This window comes from Perna viridis, chromosome 2 (genome assembly GCF_037379345.1).
Source record: "Perna viridis isolate PV_CMFRI_1.1 ecotype Kerala chromosome 2, ASM3737934v1, whole genome shotgun sequence".
Lineage (NCBI taxonomy): Eukaryota > Metazoa > Mollusca > Bivalvia > Mytilida > Mytilidae > Perna > Perna viridis.
The window spans coordinates 20,473,200-20,494,450 of NC_142446.1; the positions used below are offsets into that span (position 1 = coordinate 20,473,200).

Sequence of the window (21,251 nt, forward strand, 5' to 3'; positions counted from 1 at the left end):
TGATACTATTTTTTAGCAAATCTGCTACAATCACGAAAACTTGGTTAGGGAAAAAACATACGAATGTCAAAATTGTGTCTTTTCAAAAGGGTATGTAAAAAATAGTGATTAACTTAAACGTAATTCAAAATGCAAAAGATAATATATTGTTCTTCGGACAGTTATTTTTAATATTCTAGTAGACACGCTTTATCATAATTTCACCATCTTATCCAAGCCTTGTTTTAAATAAAGATACACAGTTTTTCTTTTTTTCCGCGGGACGATGAAAAAAAGCACATAAAGTTTAAAGGGTTTATTCCATCAAAAATAAGTTAATTTATAATGTTGTTCACATAGATCTACATTTCACAACAAGCTACAAAGACAAGAAGAAGAAAATTAATGTATATCAACAATGATATAGATCATTAAAATAGACCAACAAATGTTTAAGTAAAGGTTGTAACATCCTGGAATAGACGTGGTGATGTGATATGATTTAAATAAGTTTAACTTGTATTGTGAATTACAATATTATCTAACATAACCACTGATATTTCATCATTAAAAAACACAATAAAATTATGTATTTATGGGCTTTGCTATCGAGGTATAGTCATAATTGACATGCCTTCAGACGCATTTAGGGGAACTTAATATAGTATGTCTCAAGATATATCTTAATATCTTATCGAAGGTGTCCTAATTTTTTGGAATTCTGATATTAATATTTTCTTCTGCCCTTTTCGTGATTATATTCTACAGTATAGAATGGTCATCTAGAATACTATATAGTATCTTTACGAAGAATCTTTAATCGCATTTTTTTCACAATTATTTTAATTTCATGTCATTTCTTAAGTATCGGCAAAAATACCAAAGCGTCAGCAGTTAAAATCACGTGCCCATAAAAGAGGAACAAAAAAACCCTTAACTGAGCTTACGAAATTGTTTAACTTGCAAGACATGAATGTATAAAAATTATAACTGTTGAATGACTTACTGGGGACTACTTATATATATAATTATGAAGATATGAACAATCGTCAAACAATCTTTGTAATATACCATACCAAAATTTTCGTATCTGTACGGCATATATTTTATACACGCCACTGGAAGAGAACTTGTGTTTGAAGTTTGATGTTATGAAACATATACCGTAATGGAACAAAAGAAGACTTTTGCAAGGTTTTCGCCAAAAAAATTCTCTTCATTATCAACATTACAAGATTTAAAAGTATATATATAAAAATTACGATATTTACAACTACTGATTGATTGTCTTCACAATAGTTTTCGGCATTCATACTGAGCACATATTCGAAGAAGAGTTAAACTGGTTTAGCTGGAGAAGAATTTAAAGGCAGGTCTTCAGTGTCTACACATGTGTCTACATGTGACAGCTTTGAATTTAAAGTAATAAGTCCACCATTTTTGTTAATATCTACTGGTCTTAGTCTCAGGGCCTGAAAACAGGCATTTCTGATCTGTTTGTCCATCACACCGTATACGATGGGGTTAGAACTGTTAGCCACAGCGAAAAAGACAGTAATGGCTACATAGAAATCGCCGTCCCATTGAAGTTTTTTGTCGATAGCCCTGGTTATTCCGTAAGGCAAATAACCCACCAATATGAGAAGGAAAATCATTCCGAACATTTTAGTTATTTTGATTTCTCTCTTCAGCCATTCTCTTTGTCGTGATCCCCGGAAAGCTCTCGATGACTGATGAACTTTGATAAATATGGCTATGTAACATAATATCAAAGTTATTGACGGTAACATCATCAGAAATACAGAAACGAGTAAAGTAAAGGGACCGAAGTCCTTTTTTACAACGCAACGTAATAACTTAGGCTCATAATATGCCATAGTACCAAGCGAAGGCTGGGCTAGAAATAGTAACGGAACGACTCTAGCAAATATCAAAACAAATATGGTATACGCTTTCTTTGAAATTTTCTTGTAAAAATCGTTAAATACAACAACTATTAGTCGATGAATGGCAATAAGTCCGGTGTGCCAAAGAGACGATCCCATCAGCAAAACTGTCATATGTGAAACAAGCTCGCAAACTAAAATACCAGATGGAAACGTCCCCATGAAGTAAGACAACAGAACTAAGCTGTTATTAAATCCGAGATTTATGATATCATTGATGCACAAACTGATGATAAAGATATTAATAATATTACTTAGATCCCTCTTGGTAAAGCATACAATCATAACTAGAAAGTTTCCAAAAAGGCCAAGCAATAGAGCCACTAACATAATGATGCCCCCTATATAAAGAGCTGTATCTGACGGACCGCGTACATCTACATTCGTCTCATTTGTCATGTTTCTTGAAAACTCCACTGAGTCGTTCGTCAGATATGTCGGGTGTTCGAATTTTGAATTAAATGAAATAGAACCTACAGTTGACATTGTGTTACTTTAACTAGAAAATTACAGTTCTTCAAGCTTTATGACTGGTAACTGTATATTTCTATGTTGGTCGATTTAAATCGTTTAATCCGTGTAGGTATCCTGTTGCTTAACTCCTGCGCTTCAATTATCACCTCCTGACAAATTGAAATGGACTTTCAATTATACCGCGGTTTTATCCTGATTCACATTAGCTTTGGTTAATGACTGCCATATCGTGACGTTTTCCTGTTTAGCTAGTAGACTGTCAATAGGAATCCAGTTATTCTAATGGATTATACAGTTGTATCAAGTTCATATGACAGCAGTAATAGAAGTACTGTATAGTCTTCTCTGTCTGCTATTATTTTGATATTGGAAGAGTTACGTCATTCAGTAGATGTTTGGTACAGCACTCAATATATCATGGATTTCTCTGCAATGACCTATTTGAAAAATAAAAAATAGATATTTAGATACATAAGTGGTCAAGTGTATACACTTATTGATTAGTTATGGCAATGTTGTTTATCAAAACACCATTACTTGTCATATCAACTCTAAGTCATTGAGCAGCTTAATAAGAATTCACAGAGCAACGAATTTCCTAATTATAATCTAATACATTTACAGAGCATATTAATCATTTAACCCTCCGATTCAATAGCTTGCTACTTTATGATCTTATTTTCTGTTTTCTCCATCATATTTACTCCAGACTAAAAACATTTATCATTTCAAGCTTTAAATATCTATTTATTCTCCTCGGTGCCTGCTCGATAATTCACCGGCACATTTTATCTATTGTTGTTCAGGTCCGTCGAGTTGTTTTTGGTTTGAAATTTACAGTGTTAAATAAAAGTTTTATCGGTAAAACAGTAGGCTACTAATCGCACAAATTAAAAGTTAATACCAATGACATTGTGTGATATATATTTGATTCTGGAAAAAACATTAACCCGAGCAAAGAGACTGTCCACATGATTTCTAGTATATTTCGGTGCAAATATATCATCATCGCATTATATTAATCGTTTATCAAGCTCTAACGCATGTTTATCTGCCAAATGTCGAACAATTAATTCACGTAAATTAGGCCTCCCAATGTTCGTACTAAGTAAATAAGATTCGAAGCTTTGAGTATATAGAAACATACTGATGACTTATATGTATGTTTCACGTAAATAGGCATTGTACTGAGGCCAAGCTTGAAATATTTTCGCGTTAATTCGCGTTTCAGTTCAATAAAATGTAATAATCAATTTTTAAACTTTTGTATTTTTTTTCGTATGTATAGACTGCTGAAATGGCATTAATTTCATCTCCTTTCAAACTTCAAACAAAAATTTTATCCGATCGAGTACCGGAAAACAGAGGAAGCGCGCACCTTACGATTGTACGCAAATCTCTTCAAAGACACAGGATATTGCACTAGGTCTTTTTCCATCAAGAACTGTAAGATCTCTCCTCAATCAACACAATCTAAACTTTGTGCAAGAGCTGACTCAAGTGCCTCAAGATCAATGTCAGACCTCTCTCAAGCCTTCAAACTTATTGATCTCTATTTTTTTTCAGAAGTCGGAAATCCCCAAATCAAAAACTCTAGTACACCATTTCGAACCGACCAGGATCTCTAGTTAACCGGTTCAGGTCGACCAACATACCCAAAGTTAACCAACGAAGATCCCTGCTCCACTAAATTGTCGATGATTATGATATACTTAGTAATGAAAACAAAGTTTAATAGATCCCGAGTCTTGAATGTGCAGTCAGCCTCCAACTTAAATATACTGGAACGATATTTTTAGACATGTACGCATTATCGATATCATATTGAGGAGTTGTGTAAGGAATTTCCTATTTTAATCATACAGTTCCGGCTGCTGAGACAAATGAGAGTTTGAAACAAGCAAGTATGAGATAAAACTAATATTTGAAGATATTGCACTGCATAGTACAAGACTTAATCACATATCGCTATGAAGTAATATTGAAAAATATGTTTTGCCTAGACAAATTACACAAATATAACACAGTTAATTCTATTCTAATGTGTTATGGTATTCAATTTAATGAAAATTATTTAGTGTGTGTAACGAATTTCAAGAAAGTTTTTAGACGTTTTCTTCAATTATTACATCGGTAATCAAATTTACCCAAGGTTTTTGAATTTCAATACATGAAGAATTGGTTTAATATTTTTGCGATTTCAATGAATGGTGAACTAATGGTAGTCTTTCCTAGAAGAAAAGATGGCATGTTGAAAAGAGAAATATGTTTGTTTGCCATATGAAATAGCGCAGTGAGATTTTACTCTTCAAGAAGACAACACAGGAAACTAAAGTTTGAGAATGAGCTTGTTATATAGGATTGAAGTTATGTATCGTATTCATATGATAATAGAAAATAACCGAAATCCTCTGATCAATCGTGCTAGAACGCAAGATTTAACTCATGCGCTAAAAAATGCATAGTTTTGGGATAAGCATGAATTCTACAGCGCTCATTTCTGGGAACAAATTGTGCTCCTTTACTTGCTGACCTATTCCTTCACTCTTATGAGGCCGAATTTATAGTTGATCTGATCAGAAAGAAAGAATATCGTTTGGCTAGATTCTTCTATCTCACTTTCCGCTATATAGATGACGTATTATCTTTAAACAATCCTAATTTCGGGGATTTGATACATCTACTATAAAGAACTTGAAATAAATGATACTACAGACACTGTGAAGTCAGCCTCATATCTTGACCTACACTTAGAAATCGATGGTAAAGTAAAACTATTGACCAATTTTTACGACTAACGTGATGACTTTTCATTCAGAATTGTCAACTTTCCTTTCATCTGTGGCAACATCCCTTCAACATCTGCGTATGGAGTGTTCATATCACAACTCATACATTATGCCAGAGCTTGCCGAAACTACGCAGACTTTTTGTATCGCGCTAGAACTCTAACAAATAGGCTTCTGGAATAGGGTTATGTTGCTACAAGATTGAAGTCATCACTACAGTTATATGGTCGTCATCATGAACTCGTGGATTGTTATGGTGTATCCATCTGCACCATGAAAACTGATTTATTCAACGGGTAGTTTTCCTTTCCTCGTTTGTCTACCCCAGACTTGACTTTTTATGAGCAACTCGGTGGGTGTTTCTAGAAAAGCAGAGGACGCTCACCCTACCGGTACACCTGGTCCTTGCTCCAAGTTTTTAGAGGGGTCCGAGTTGCTCATTTACTTTTGTTACTTTGTATGTATGATTTTAGTTACTTTATGTTCTTTGTGTATGTCTGTTTTCCATGTCTGGTCTTTGTCTCTGGATTACATGCTTTTGACTACCGCTATAATCTTGGTTCCCTTTATTACTCTTTAAGTCGCTAATATTGTTACCAACTTCTTGCACTCGTAATTTTAGTTCTTAATAGTCGCATATGATTTGCATAAAAATGTTTTTATAATAGTAATGCTGTAGCCACGTAATGCTGTAGATCGTCGCCGTGATTACCGCCATAGCGTCATAGTTATAGCTTCATAGATATAAACATGTACCTCTTAAGTATCAAACACGTGTGTTGTACGTGTATTTCTTGCTTGTACGAAAACGGGAAGTTTACAGAAAAGACCGGTTAACTTTGAACATTACCCAGTTTCCGATTCATTCACTGAGGCTCGTTACAAGACTATAGGTAATATACATTAGCACGCCCCAATATTTATGAATGTTCACCTCGTCACTAAACTGGTTCCCTGGGCAATAACATTAGCGACCCAAAGATCTTTTTCCGAAGCAGCCGGTATTGAGTTCGCTTGGACATCACGTGACATCCATGATGCTTAACCATGTCAACCTAACCGATGTAGTTTACAACCTCGCATTTCACTGGACAAATGTGATAACAACCGTGAAATATAATGCACGATTTAAGGCATTGGTGTTCTGAATATTTTCAATCACTTATCTTGTATAATTGGAAATAGTTAACTTAATAAAAATAAAATAATTGAAATACGAAACATAGTACAGTGATCACACAGTTCTCAGAATAAAATATGAATCAGATTAGGGTACTAACAAAGCGAGAAAATGCGTCGGCTATCTTTTTTTTTTAAAGATAGCACTTGTTTTAAAATATATCATACACATGTGTATGCGTGCTTTTTGCTTGTATTAGAACGGGAAGTTTACATTAGAAGATAAAATGATCGGTCGGCATTGAAATTATGTAATATTACCCAATTTCCGATTCAAAACGAGAGTTCGTAACAATTGATTATATAAATGTTATATATATTATCAGGATATCGATATCTATATATAGCCATTGCCAGTCGTTTAATCCTATTTCGGATGATTGAAAACATTCGGGTCATAACTGTTACAAAAGAGTACGCAATAATATTAAGGGAACCTAGATTTTTAGAGCATATCGTATTTGTACAATTTCGGATGCTAAAAGTAAGCCACAATCAGTGACAGTGAATATTTGACGATTAGCGACTTTGAAGACTTCAGTCTTTTTTTTTGTAATTGACTGAGACTCTGTTCAAGTAAATGTTATGAATAAACGGAAGACGTTTATCAGTTTCTGTAAAAAGATGTACCTAAATTTCAAAGAGTACCGTTAAATAGTTGTAATCGTGTTTTAGCAGTCGAAACTAGAGTACCGTTTAACAGTTGTTATCGTGTTTTAGCAACTGATATTTTTGTTGTGAAGAGTATCGTTACTTTTCAGAAAAACAGAAAAAAATGACTGATCAAATATATAAAGTTATCGTTCTTGCTTACAAATCTTAACATTATAAGCCGGTCTTTTGGTGACTAAATTGCACATGTACTCCCAAATGAAAGTCACCAAGTGAAGAAAAAATACATGAATAATCAAAGCAGTGAATTAACTTAATTTTGTTAAATTGTCAGTTGATGTTACAATAATCAAATTTGTTGATTGGAATCGAAGCCGTTGATTTGATTGACATTTAGGCTGTACCGTTTACATAGCATCGAGTCCATTTCAGTTACACATACTTCAGACGAATAATCTCAATCAATTTAGAGTATCCATATGGGAATATCAAGTGCTTTGTGGGAGGCAACATCATGTAGCTAATATTTTACTTCATGTGTAAATCACACTGTGGTCACATTCAGTGACAGGTGGTTGTCAGTGTTCTGATTTCCATAATAATGGTACATGTAGTTCTGGTTTGAAAAATTGCCAATTATAAATCAATTATAAAATTGCCAGGCTGTATCAAAGACTTATTCTTATTCATTTTATCCTTGCCTTAATTGTTTGATCGATGCAAAAAAACAATTCAATATTGGTAGTCGCCACAAGCGCGCAGTATAGAAACAAAACTTCTGGTTTTCTTGGGTTTTATAAAAAAAAAATGCAGTGGGGTGGTTAGCCTTTATGGAAGCTGTTGATTCTGTGGGACAATAAAACATAAAATGATTATTAAGATTTGCTTGAGTGAACAAATGATCATCTCTAAACATCTCTTATAAACATAACGATGGACGGATAAAACAATTTTTGTGACCACAGCCACAAAAACATCTCTCTCTCTCTCTCTCTCTCTCTCTCTCTCTCTCTCTCTCTCTCTCACACACACACACACACACACACACACACACACACACACACACACACACACACGCAAACATGCACACAATCTGAATTCCTTTCTTTACTGGAAACATGTACCTTGGGATTCAAAATGACATTAAGTCATATTAGGGTAATACAGTCCGCTACAACAGAAGCGATACACCTGAAGCATAGTTATAGCATAGAAGTTTATCAGTGCAAGATGCAAATTTAATTTGAAAATATTGATGTGATTGAACAAAGCTATTTGAAATTTTGTAAGGTTTTGGTGTTAGAAACACTACCCCGAATTATATGGTATTAATGAGCAAATTAGGTCAATCTCTTTATCGACTGATGCTTAGGCTGCATGGCACTGAAGCATTTTAAATTCAAATGGATTGAATACTTAAGAAATATCTACGATGATATAGGTATGCGTGAAATATTTGGGAATCAAGTTCTATTTTTTTTAAAGTTTACTGAATTAGGCATTTTTTGCAAGATCAGTTTATTCAATCTTGGTATAGCCTTACCTCTGCTTCATTGAGAGGCGATTTCTATTCGCTTCTGAAGACATCTCCCTGTATTGAAAACTAAATAGTCAAATTACCAAAGCATAAAAGGATTTGGATGACAAAATTACTCAATTCTAATCTCCATTAACTAATTGAAAAAGGACAGTGGTATAGCATTCCAAAACCTGAGAGATTATGCTCTTTTTGCAATGAGAATGTTGGTGACGAATTCCATGTATTTTTTATTTGTGAAAATGTCACAAATGTTAAAAATCTAAGACAAAATTATTTGGCAAAGTACTATAATGAGTATCCAAATCGCAGCAAAATGGGTGGTTTACTCTCTTCCTGCAATTTGAATGTATTAAAAAGACTTTCTGTGTTTATTAAAATATTTCTGCTTTGTTATGATAGATTTATAATCCTTTGCTCTCTATAAGTATCTGTATTTATTATTGCTAATTTCTGTGTCGTTTTCTTTATGTAATACTGATTGACCCCATGTAACACATTTATGGATGTGTCTGAGTGTAAACAATAAAATCTGAAATCTGTCTAATCACTTAGAATGTCTTTTGACTGATGAACATAAAATACGTACTCATTCTTTTTTTTTTTCATATTCCAAAATCGTAAATTTTGGTTATTTTACGTATTTTTTTCATACATTTAGAATTCAAAACAACGACAGAAATTATTGCGAACGAATGATAAATGACCCAATGTAATAGATATGACCAACATTCTTATATCAAAATGAACGATGCACTGCCTAAAGTTTATAAAATAATCATTTTATGACTGTTATCTAATTCTATAAGAGTATAAGCACTGTTTTAGTGCAGAAGTGGCAATATTATTACTGTTTTACCATTTTATCTCTAGATATAGGCGATTTTATGAAAACAAATAATGTAAGACGACTAATTTTGATGATCTATGGAGTTGTATAGAACTAATCTGTGATTAGAACAGACGAAATCATTGATTAATATAATCCAAAGTATATTACACCTCATAATACAGTGTATACCACACTTGCATGGGATATCGAGTTAATAAATAAAATAAACATATTGAATGGATCAGTGTTTCAAAATAAACGTCTCATAGCACAAACAACAATTCATTGATTGTACATTACGAACCAGAAATGAATTTAGAGTTACTGGCAGTTGTACAGTATTGGTCAAATATAGCCTCTTCAAACAGGAAATTACTATAGAGTAATCAAGGGAACCAAGGTTATAGCGGTAATCAAAAAATGCAATCCAAGGACAAAGCCAGACATGGAAAACAGCCAACAAAGAACATAAAGTAACTAAAATCATACATACAAAGAAACAAAAGTAAATGAACAACTCGGAACCCTCTAAAAACTTGGAGCAAGGACCAGGTGATCCGGTAGGGTAAGCGTCCTCTGTTTTTCTAGAAACACCCACCGAGTTGCTCATAAAAAGTCAAGTCTGGGGTAGACAAACGAGGAAAGGAAAAATATGACCCGTTGAATAAATCAGTTTTCATGATGCAGATGGATACACCATAACAGTCCATGGATTCATGATGACGACCATATAACTGTAGTGATGACTTCAATCTTGTAGCAACATAACCCTATTCCAGAAGCCTATTTGTTAGAGTTCTAGCGCGATACAAAGAGTCTGCATAGATTCGGCAAGCTCTGGCATAACGTATGAGTTGTGATATGAACACTCCATACGCAGGTGTTGAAGGGATGTTGCCACAGATGAAAGGGAAGTTGACAATTCTGAATGAAAAGTCATCACATTTGTCGTAAAGTTTGGTCAATAGTTTTACTTTACGATCGATTTCTATGTGTAGGTCAAGATATGAGGCAATACGGAATAGCGAGAGGTCGAAAACACATCAATACGAACCAACATATCGATATTGCATACGTATTCCAAGTTCAAACGAGTATATGTTATAAATACATTTAAATCAAAAGAGATAAAATTTCCTCGAGCATACATTTTCTCAAATAAGCTTTCATGATGTCACAGTTCTTTTAGAATAGTTAAGTAAAGTTGATCTCTGTGGTAGAATCATGAATAAAAACATCTTTAAAAATCAGTTTTTTTTTCTTGTCAACTTAAAAAATAATAATTGGCTAACACATTCCCAATATTTCTCGAACTCATGAAGAATTTACCCCAAAAAAATCATCTAGAAATAGAAAAGTTTTCCATTAACTCTCGTGCAAACTTTTCAATGAATAAGTTTCTACCTTTTGTAGGAGTGATTTGGTAAAAGTTATGTTTTTTTTTTAATTTTGACCTGAGCTACTTCTTTTACGTTGGCACTCCTACAATAAAGGTGAAATTATCAGGTGAACATTTTGACATTAGGGGTCATGGGAAACCTTTTTTTTATTATATGATGCTTTTAATGGTAAATGGTTTCAGTTCATATGATTTCCAAAGAATTTTTTTTTCACTCTACTATATAAATAAGATGGACTTGATGATAAAACTGCAACTCCACTACCTCCTTTGTTTTATATCATGTGAATACAAAAGAGGTACTCAGTGTTTTTTGTTAACTCTACCAGTAACACTAGTGGTTAAATGCCCAAAACTTAAATGTTTTTTTTTACTCTCATTTACTCTTAAAGACTTCTACCGCTTAAATGCTCTTGTAATTTAAACTAACTTCACGTGCCATTTATTCTACAGGAATTTTTCAACAATTGAAGTCAAAACCAAGTCATAATGTTATTTTGATCCGGTCACATTATCTGATAATTGCATTCAAAATACAAAAATACAAAGACCACATTTTAAGTCAGCTGAATTGTTATAGATGATTATTAGGATCTGTTGTAACTAGATAAAAAGAATATCCCTGATATTTCTACATGACCAAGATTGCATCGCGGACAATACTGTATTTCTAGGTCTGGTCAATAATCCTCATGAAGCCATCAAATTGCAATTATTCATATATATCATTGTCTGATAGTGAAACTCTTCGGATTCATTTTGTTGTAATGTGATTGTATTCTCAAACACTGGCACAAATCTATTAGTCTGAGAGACCGATAAGTCAACTTTGACAATTATTGCTCTCGGTCATATTATGTGCTTATAGTTGACATTTTGCACTATATTTCGTCTCTTAGCAAGTGACTGTCATTCTATTTCTACCGACAAATTTAGCTTAAATCCTGTGATTCTTCATGTCTGGTCTTTGTGTATGAATTATGTATGTCTATTTACAACAAAGAACATCAGATTCAAGTAAATATTGATAGAAATGACAGGTGCTGGTTTCAATCAATCATTTTACTCTCATTTTCATTGATTCTTCTCTTTATTATGCAATAAAGTATTTAATTTCCTTGATCTATTGTGATACATGATTTCATATCAAGTCTCTCTCGTGTCATATGTACGACAGATGCCCTGTTTTCCATTGTTTATAGCCTACTGACAAAACATGCATGACGAATTCCATCAGAATGCCTATCACGATGAATCTATATCGCTAAAATAACAAACTTGTTTTTGATGGAACAATCTTTACAGAAACTGGTAATTAATTCAAATATGCAAGCACAAGACATTTCCGTTGTCGTCAAAATGTCTTTTAAGATATCAATATAAAACGGTAGAAAATAACGTACGTGGTACTTTTCCAATGAAAGGCAGTCAATATAAAGTCGTTTATGATTAAAACAAAATAAAAGTTAAACTGCATTCAGAAAAGAGAAAGAATTCATTTTTTGATATTTACAAACCGAAAACTAAATAAACAACTGAAGTAAATGGGAACTAAACAAAAAATTCAGAATGCGAAGATGTACGCCACACCTACGAAAACCATGAACAAAACTTACGTATCAAGACGAAAATTTCTGAAATCAACTGAAGTATTGCAATCAATCTCTGTTAACTTACAAAACATCTATTTAAATTGCATAACATTATGCACAAATAGTGTTTCCTTTATATGATTTTAGTTACTTTATGTTCTTTGTTGTGTATGTCTGTTTTCAATGTCTGATCTTTGTCCCTGGATTACATTCTCTTTGATTACCGCTATAACCTTGGTTCCCTTGATTACTCTTTAAAATACCACGTTTATGTTTTTTTTTTCTGTTGGGAAACTTTGAACTGGAAACACAAAGAAATGGGCACTGAAGGCAACTTGAATTAGTGCCTTAAAACATTATTATACACATTACTCATCAAATGATTTGTCATATTTTCTTTCGAATTCTGACCATATCAGTGGTCTCGTGGCCGCGAGACCGCCTCATCCCCAGACTATACTTAAGACTTTAACTTTAGTAGTTACTGCCTCTCTGCCTATCACGCAGATCGTATTTTTTTTTAGTTTGGTAGACCTTTGTTGTTGTTGATGTTTTTTTTCCATTTATATTTTATATATTTCTGTATAAGCCCATGTAATCGGCGAGGACAGTTTATTAACGTGCATTAAAGACAAAAGACGCAAACGGTAGATGATGACAGCAGCAAAACAAACAAAAACAACATAACAACTTTGGTACGATTCTTCAATATGTCTTTGACCGTTTTTAATTGTATGAATGATGTTCAAAGTCATTCTGAAAACCAAAACCACTTTCTTAACACGAAAACTCCAACATAGATGGACTAGTTTAATACGTTCTATGTTAATGTGCCCTTGAGAACTCTTCAGTTTGCATTAATTTCTGGATGAAAAGATATGAGATGAAAAACTGGTAAGATTTGCAGACATTTTACGCCATAAAAGTCCTCTGCTTGCCTATAATTGGCCAATTCATTGTCGAAATTGAAATAGAATTGACTTTTTCACGCTCAATACTAGTTTAGGAGACAACACATCCCAGCAATCGCTAGCCATAACATGAACTATATGAATAAAAGTCAAAGTAAAAATGTTTTAATCAATACTTAACTCTGGTTAATTCTTGAGTGAAATACCATTTTCTATCTATTTGTCATTATTATTTCATTAACTTTTAATGTGACCTTCGGAGTCTTGCATTATACTTTAACATGGACACACAAATGTACTTGGTGATGAGTAGATTAGCTACTGAATACGGAAACCATTCATTTCCCGAGTCACTGACACGTATTCTAACAAAAACTAATAATCTCGACTGCAGCAGAACAATTTAACTTGCTTAAGATAATGTTATGATGACACGGTACTTGATATGTATAATGCCGAATTAATATAGCAAGAAATTTACCTTATATAGAAAAGGAAAAGAATAATTACATTGTTCAATTTGGATTTCGAATTATAATGCTGTTGAACCTTGACAATCAAATAAAGTCGTTGTGACACAACGTTTAATACTGAGTTAAAAGTAGAACCTAAATTTTCCATTAACATGTTCTGTACATTTAACTTTTCTCTAGAATAAAGCTAATATGCATTAGAAATATATTGGATAGCTAAAGTAAATCACATCTTTTTTTTTTTGAAAGTTAGATTTAGTTTAGTTTTAAATAGATCACAGTTTCACAACGGCGCACATTTTCAGGATAAAACGACAATATAACTTTGAGAAAGATGTATATAAACTGATGTAATTGACATAACATTTTCGAAATTTACATGTATTTGACCTGTATATGTACAAGTATATGTTTAGATGTCAAGTTGCATCAACTCTTTCATGCTGCATGTTTGACTAGACATGTACATCACAATTTCATCTGTTAGACCTGTTCTCAAGATCAAATATTTCACTCTGCCGCTGCACCTAGTCTGATAATTAAATCACTCCCTTGACCTTGCCACAATATCCTGATGTTTCCCTACAGTTGGATCTGGTTATACAAATTCATACTTCACAATGTTGCTTTTCCCGCTGAACAGGCCTGATTTGTAGATAGATAGTGTTCTGCAGCTGCTCTAATAGGTCTGTATATTCACATGTTAGCTTTCCGTTGGATGTTTTGATGGCGTTCTAGATTTCATCATGCAATTGGACCTGGTATGTAAATTTAAAAATTTATCCTGCCACTTTTCCTAGTCTGTTGATTCAGATTATATCATACAATTGACTATGTCTCTAGAGTCGGGTTTTACCATGGTTTTATATTACAATGTTGTTGGATCTTGTAAATAGATCTCAACTTCACCATGTGATTTTACTTTACTGCTGAACTTGCATGAAGATTTAGATTTCACCACGTTTCTGGACTTGGTAAGTATATCCAGATTTTATCATGCATCTGGAGCTGGACTTGATATGTAGATTTGGATTCCACCATGTATGTACGTCTATTTGCCATCATGCTGCCTCACTTGGAAGGTTGATCCAGATTTCACCATGTAGCTTGACAAGGTATGTACATCTAGCGTTCACTAAGGTGCTTGACTTGACATGAACATGCGTATTTTACAAAACAGCTGGACTTGGTATGTAAATTCAAAATTTTATACACAGCTTAATTTGGTTTGTATTTAAAGTCTGATTTACTAAGCAGCTGGACTTGGTACGCACAGCCAGATGTTATCAAGCAGCGCGCCATGGTATGTACATCTTTATTTCAACACGCTTCTGGATTTGGTATGTACATCAAGATTTCATGATGCAGCTAGTCTTGTTATGTAGATTCAGATTTCACAATGTAACTTAATATGTACATCAAAGTTTAAACAAGCAGCCGGACCTCTTTTGTACATCTAGATGCCATTATGCTGTTTGATTTGGAAGGTAGATGCCGATTTCTCTGTGCAGCTTGACTTTGTTTGTAGTTCAAGATTTCATCGTGTAACTGGATTTAGGACGTACATTCAGATTTAACAATGCTGTTGGACTTGGTATGTAGATTCAGATTTTACTATGCTGATGGATTGGTTTGTACATCCTGAAATTCACCATGCTGCTTGACTTTGTTTGAAGTTCTAGATAACAATGCCGTTTTACTTGGTCTATAATTCCAAATTGTTTTTTTTTCTGCTGGGCCTGGTTTTATAGAATCATATTTAAACTACGGTCTGCAGATTAATACATCAATATTTCTCCTGCTGCTGAACTTTGTTACATAGATTCATATTTTACCCAAGCCGCCCAACAGTAGAAAAAGTGTTTTGATGGATTTTATTTCGATGCTTTTTTGTTTATTGGTTTGTTTTCCTGATTTCTTCAAATTATTCAAATTTCCTGAGATGAGTTTATTCAAAGTCATTTTAATTTCTGACTCCAAAAGAAGACACCACCATAATGTTTCAAGTTCAAGAGGGTAACATTTTCCTCGATGTCGTTTGTTTTCGCTGCAGCTCGTTTCTAAATGAAAAAGGAGCAGCTGAAATCTTCCATGTCTAGTATATCTATTGGTACATGTACATTATATTGAATTATAATAAGCACGTTCTTCGATAAATATGTAATAATTTGGTTGAATTATGTGAAGTACAAGCTGTTGCAACATTTTTAGATCACTATTGTTTATCATTTGGATTGAGGTTCGTTTTTAAAATTGTTACATTTTGAATAGCGCAACATGGTCCAAATGGTTCTCAAAAATATAATGAATCCCTATACTGGCATCTTGCTTGGCGAACCGTCTAGGGCGCTGGACTTTGTGCAGGCGGTGTTGGCACAGATGTCACAGCAGTACGAGTTCGAGTCCCGCTGAGGGAACGACCAAAAATTTCCATCGCAAATTTGACAGTTCTTACATCGTTGGGAATTTTCAGACCTTTCTGTGCTAAATTTATCTTCTCTGTATCAATTTGATCCGATGGAGCAGTGTCGCGAGTCGTCACATTCTGAGATGTTATATACATTAAAATTTTGACAAAATAAGTATTGATATGTATCTTAAAATCAAGCCCTTGTTAGCATATTGTGAGGGCTTCAAAAATGCATCTTAAAGTCTACAATCACAATAATTTATTTGTAAACGAAAGTGGTATAGTTGATTGAATGTTTCAGTCATCCCTGTTGTGGAAATCCCGATCCCATGGGACTTACAATGAAGCATCAACCAAGCTTAAAACAAGATTAACATAAATTTAACGTATTCCTTGATCAAGTGCTCCATCACTTTGAATTTTTCGCCCCAGAGAGTATTGAAAAATATTAACCCCTTTTATATTTACCATTTCATAAAAATTATCGTTCTAATTTAAAATCTACTAAAAGTAATGAAAGTAATTTTGCAATATATTTCTGTGAATGCAATTTTAGCTCAAAGTAGAATATGAGCAGTAAAGTGCATATAAACGCAAACAAGCTAAACTTGATCTACTGAAATTAATTTAAAGAATTTCACCATTGTAATCTCTTGAAGAGAATGGTCAATGTGAAAATTGCTATATTTTTGCCTTGGAAATTGACAATGAAATTGTGCGTTATCAAGCATTCAATGAGAAAACCTCCGGCTTTCGGTCGGGAAATGTTTCTACTAAAGTAAGTGTGAGTATATTTTGCTGTTTTCTAAGCTAATTAGTAACTTACCCAAACAATTGTGTTAGAACACGCAACAAAATTTCAATTCGGTGTAAAGCTCAACATTTCGAAAGTTATTAACACAACTATTGATATGAAGAATTTGCAATGTAAGAAGTCTTCGGCTATCTTTAAATGTTCGATAATAATATGGTAAAGGCAAAATTAACACTTATTACTATTTAACTTTGACAAAATGAAATACAAATGTTTGTTATGTCCATTGTACAACCAACAAAGCAATCTGTCTTTTAAAAGGAGTTGATTGGCGTACAGATTGGACCAAATTACCCCAAAACTAATAAAAGGACTGTTATGGTATGTTAGTGAGTGTTATAAAACTGTGTGAACACCATGAAATTATATTATATTTTTTTGAAATTGTTATAATCATTTTGAACCTACTTACATAGGTAATCAATCATAAAGGTCTGCAGAAGAGATCAAATTAACCCCAGGCTATGTACTGAGAGTCTAGATTGGTCACTGAGATCGCCCAGCACATGCCTTTTGACACCATCTTGTTTATAATAACGTAAGTAGTAACATATCAACATATCAAAAATAAACAACTTTAAGAACCATCACCAGAATCCTTATCGACCAATCGCATGACGGTATTTCCTAGTATTCAAATCATATGAAAATTATATACAAAGCATGCAGAAACTGAAAAGTGTTCATTTCAAAGACTCATTATATAAGCTGACAAGCGATCTCCAGTGCAGAAGGTATATTCGCCATTTCCTCTTTGTTCTACCCCGGACTCGGCGGGTGTTTCTAGAAAAGCAGAGGACACTTACCCTACCAGTGCACTTGGTCCATGCTCCCAGTTTTTAATGTAGTCCGAGTTGTTCATTTGCTTTTGTTACTTTGTATGTATGATTTTAGTTACTCTATGTTCTTTGTTGTGAATGTCTGTTTTTCCATGTCTGGTCTTTGTCCCTGTATTACATTCTTATGATTACCGCTATAACCTTGGTTCCCTTGATTACTCTTTCAAAGATTTTAATGTTCTACAATTGCCAGTACTAGCATCGCCTCTATAACTTCGCGGAGTTTTAATGAGTAATGCTCAAGTCTTGTGATTTTTTTTACATCCTACACATCAGAACCAGCAAACAAAAACTGAAAGAAAACACAGATATTTTTTTCAATGAGCGACCGTGGATAAGCGTTTAAATGTCAAAAATCATAATGTTAAAATTGAAGTTTTACCCTACAAATAAAAAAAATGCTATCCTCAAGTAGATATTAATACAAAAGGCCTACGACATTAACGTCTTAGCTTTTACTCTTTCATTTGGGGTAAGGACATACAATCCCTTAATCGTTAATATATATATATACAAACGTCTCAGAATGTGACGACTCTATTTGCTACACTGATCCATCTGATCAAATTGATAAAAGGGAAGATAATATAAACTTATAGAAGGGTCTGAAAAATTCCCATTGATGTGAGAACTGTCAAATATAGCGCTGAGTGGTCTAGGGCGTTGGACTTTGTGCAGGCGGTGTTGCCATAGATGTCACAGCGGTACGAGTTCGAGTCCCGCGGGGTAACGACCAAAAATTTGCATTGCAAAATTGACAGTTCTAACGTCGTTGGGAATATATATGTGTGTGTGTTTTATATTAAATGAGACATGCATTAAATAAAGTAACGCATTCATTTTTATTTTAAGTGCATTATGAATGAAAAAAAATCGTTCACACTTAATCTTCGTCTTCTTACACTATTTTTTAGTTTCTTCAAGATATTTCTTAATAAAGTAAAGTATTTTTTAATTAAATCTGAATAAAAAATCTATCAACGAGAAAAGATTTTTCATATCCTGAGGTTTATTTAAATAGCTTTTCTATTTTTCTATGTTTAATGCAAAATAGATTTGATTGCAGTGAAACAGGGGTTTAAAAGAGAAATAAGTTTACACAATTTGAACGTGTATATTGTTGACAGCAAATTCATTAAAATTGAGGACATTTATCAATATTTTAGTTGAAGCTAATTTGAAACAGCGTTAACCGATGGAAATCAAACGCCGTGGTGATGCAGCGTTAACTGATGGAAATCGTGCCAAACGCCGTGATGATGCTATTTTATAAGCGAATCCAGTTGGGCTCATTTATTTTAAGAAGCCATAATGTGTGAAAAATAATTCGTTGAAAAATCCCATTTATAAGATTTTTCAGGGAAAATTATGTATCACAAAGACGCTGGCTTGTTAAACATGACTTATTTCTTTTGGAAACAGGGTAAAATAAATTGTAAATGTCTTCATCTTCAACTAGAACAAAATTAAAAACAAAATTAAATTACCGCAGAATTCGATATTTGCTGGAACAGTTTTTTTGTCGTGTTTTATTTAAATATTTATCGTAAAACCATACTGAATATAATAAATGAGCATATAAATAATTGAAAAACTCTTAGATATACCAAGTTTATCATTGCTTTGTTATTGATATTCATTGCCTAGGGGCAGTAAATTTGAATCAGCCTAGACATGAAGCGATTCAACCCTAGTTGGTTTTCTCTTTATCGTTACGGACAGCCTAGACAGGAAGTGATTCAACCCTAGGTTTTCTCTTCATCCTTACGGATATCATATAGCAAACATCGAACCATTATTGTTGTTTTGTTAAGTTAAATGTCAGTCGTCCCGAAATCTGGACTTTTTTGCTTATGCCATAACTAGAATGCCACCAGCATGTGTTCTATAGATAATTTAAAATATCAGCTGCTTTTTATGTTATTTATCATAGAAGTTGTGTCAGAATCAAATTTCACGGAAATGATGCAATATTTGTTCGCCTATTCAATACAACGAAAATGGTTTTTAACGTCTCAGGAGATGTTATTAAAATTGGAAACAACGTCTTTGATGAAGATGCCAGCAGCAAAAAAAAGTGGTAGATTATAAAGACTCTGACAATATGTTTGATTTATTTACAGAAAAAAATGACCATGTTATTCCGTTACATGGTGCAAAATCAACTAATCTAAAGAAAAGTATGATGTCTATATTTTTGTTCAATCAAAAACACTAGCAGTAAATAAATTACAAAAAAATAGCAGGCTAACATACCTTTAAAGTTAATCAAAATAAATCCAATTCCAATTGTTCGTGTAAGCAACAGCACCCACTAGTATATCGTAAAATTACAATGTTGTCTAAATCCAGACTCTCAGATAAACTTGATTACCATTAAGACCGCAACTTAATGAAAGCTACTGCTTAGAAGAACATGTTGATTGTATCTCAATCACTGATGAAATAAACAACTTGTTCAGATCACTCGGTTTTTGTTTGTTCTGATGAGCGAAACATTTATCTAGTCCAATTGGTTAAAATATCTATAGCCTGCCTTATAATAATACGTTAAAGCCGTAACGCATTGAACTGTTCTAGTTTCAATGCGGTGCCTGACTCCTGCAAAATCCATTTTTCTTATGCAGTTTTATTGGAATAATTTTCCATAAAAAATCCTTATGAAGAATGTTAATACAGCTTGTTCCTGTGTACAACATCTCTTGTAATTGAATTTTCAGTTAGTAAAGATGCATTTCACAATAACATCTTTTCATATAATATTAAGAACTATTGACCAATAATGTCAGGTTACAATGGGCATTATTGTAAGATAAGAAAAATATAGTTTCGTGCTTGGAGCACGTTTTGGAATACATTTAAATTCAAGAGTTCATTCTACGACGGGATATCTTTCAGTACTTCCCAACGGAAATAATTAGACCTTAAAGAAATTCTTGTTTCCTTTGATCTTATAACCATAGACCTGTATAGTTACTACATATGTCTGTATTATAGCTGTGCTGATCAAATTTACAAGTTGAAGTAAATTTTGATTTCCTTATTTTTGCACAATCATGTTCTCAATGATATATCTGTTTTGTTTTATTTTCCAACAATGCTTGACTGCAGCCACGTCACTCCGTGGGTAGCAGCTGTGATAAACATAGCCAATTATTACTTGTAATGTTTAGGAGAACAAAAGGCTTTTAACAAACTGTTCCTATATTTACTAAGTTAACCAGCATTGAATGGAAGCGGACTGACATTATATCATTGGCTTCAATAGCTTTAATATAAACAATATGTGCCAATGTTATTGCATTCATATTATGTTCATCTTGGTAACAATTATTGGTTTCACTAACATATAATGAAAAAGAAATAAGAAAAACAAGAATCTTTTAATGTTAAAGCGCTATTATAACCCATCAATTAATGGGAAAACCTAACACATAGAAGAAACTATCAATAAAAAAACACAAA

The 21,251-nt window shown here is 33.3% G+C and overlaps 1 protein-coding gene across 1 annotated transcript; it reads right to left on the reverse strand.

Moving 5' to 3' along the window:
• Nucleotides 1–298: 298 nt before the first annotated feature.
• On the reverse strand, nt 299–20,863 carry LOC148623998 (melatonin receptor type 1A-like). Its single transcript, XM_088566394.1, has 2 exons — nt 20,043–20,863; nt 299–2,836 (listed from the first exon to the last, which is right to left on the reverse strand). The coding sequence occupies exon 2, from the start codon at nt 2,409–2,411 to the stop codon at nt 1,317–1,319; it is 1,095 nt and encodes a 364-aa protein (XP_088422520.1). The 5' UTR covers nt 2,412–2,836; nt 20,043–20,863; the 3' UTR covers nt 299–1,316.
• Nucleotides 20,864–21,251: the final 388 nt, after the last annotated feature.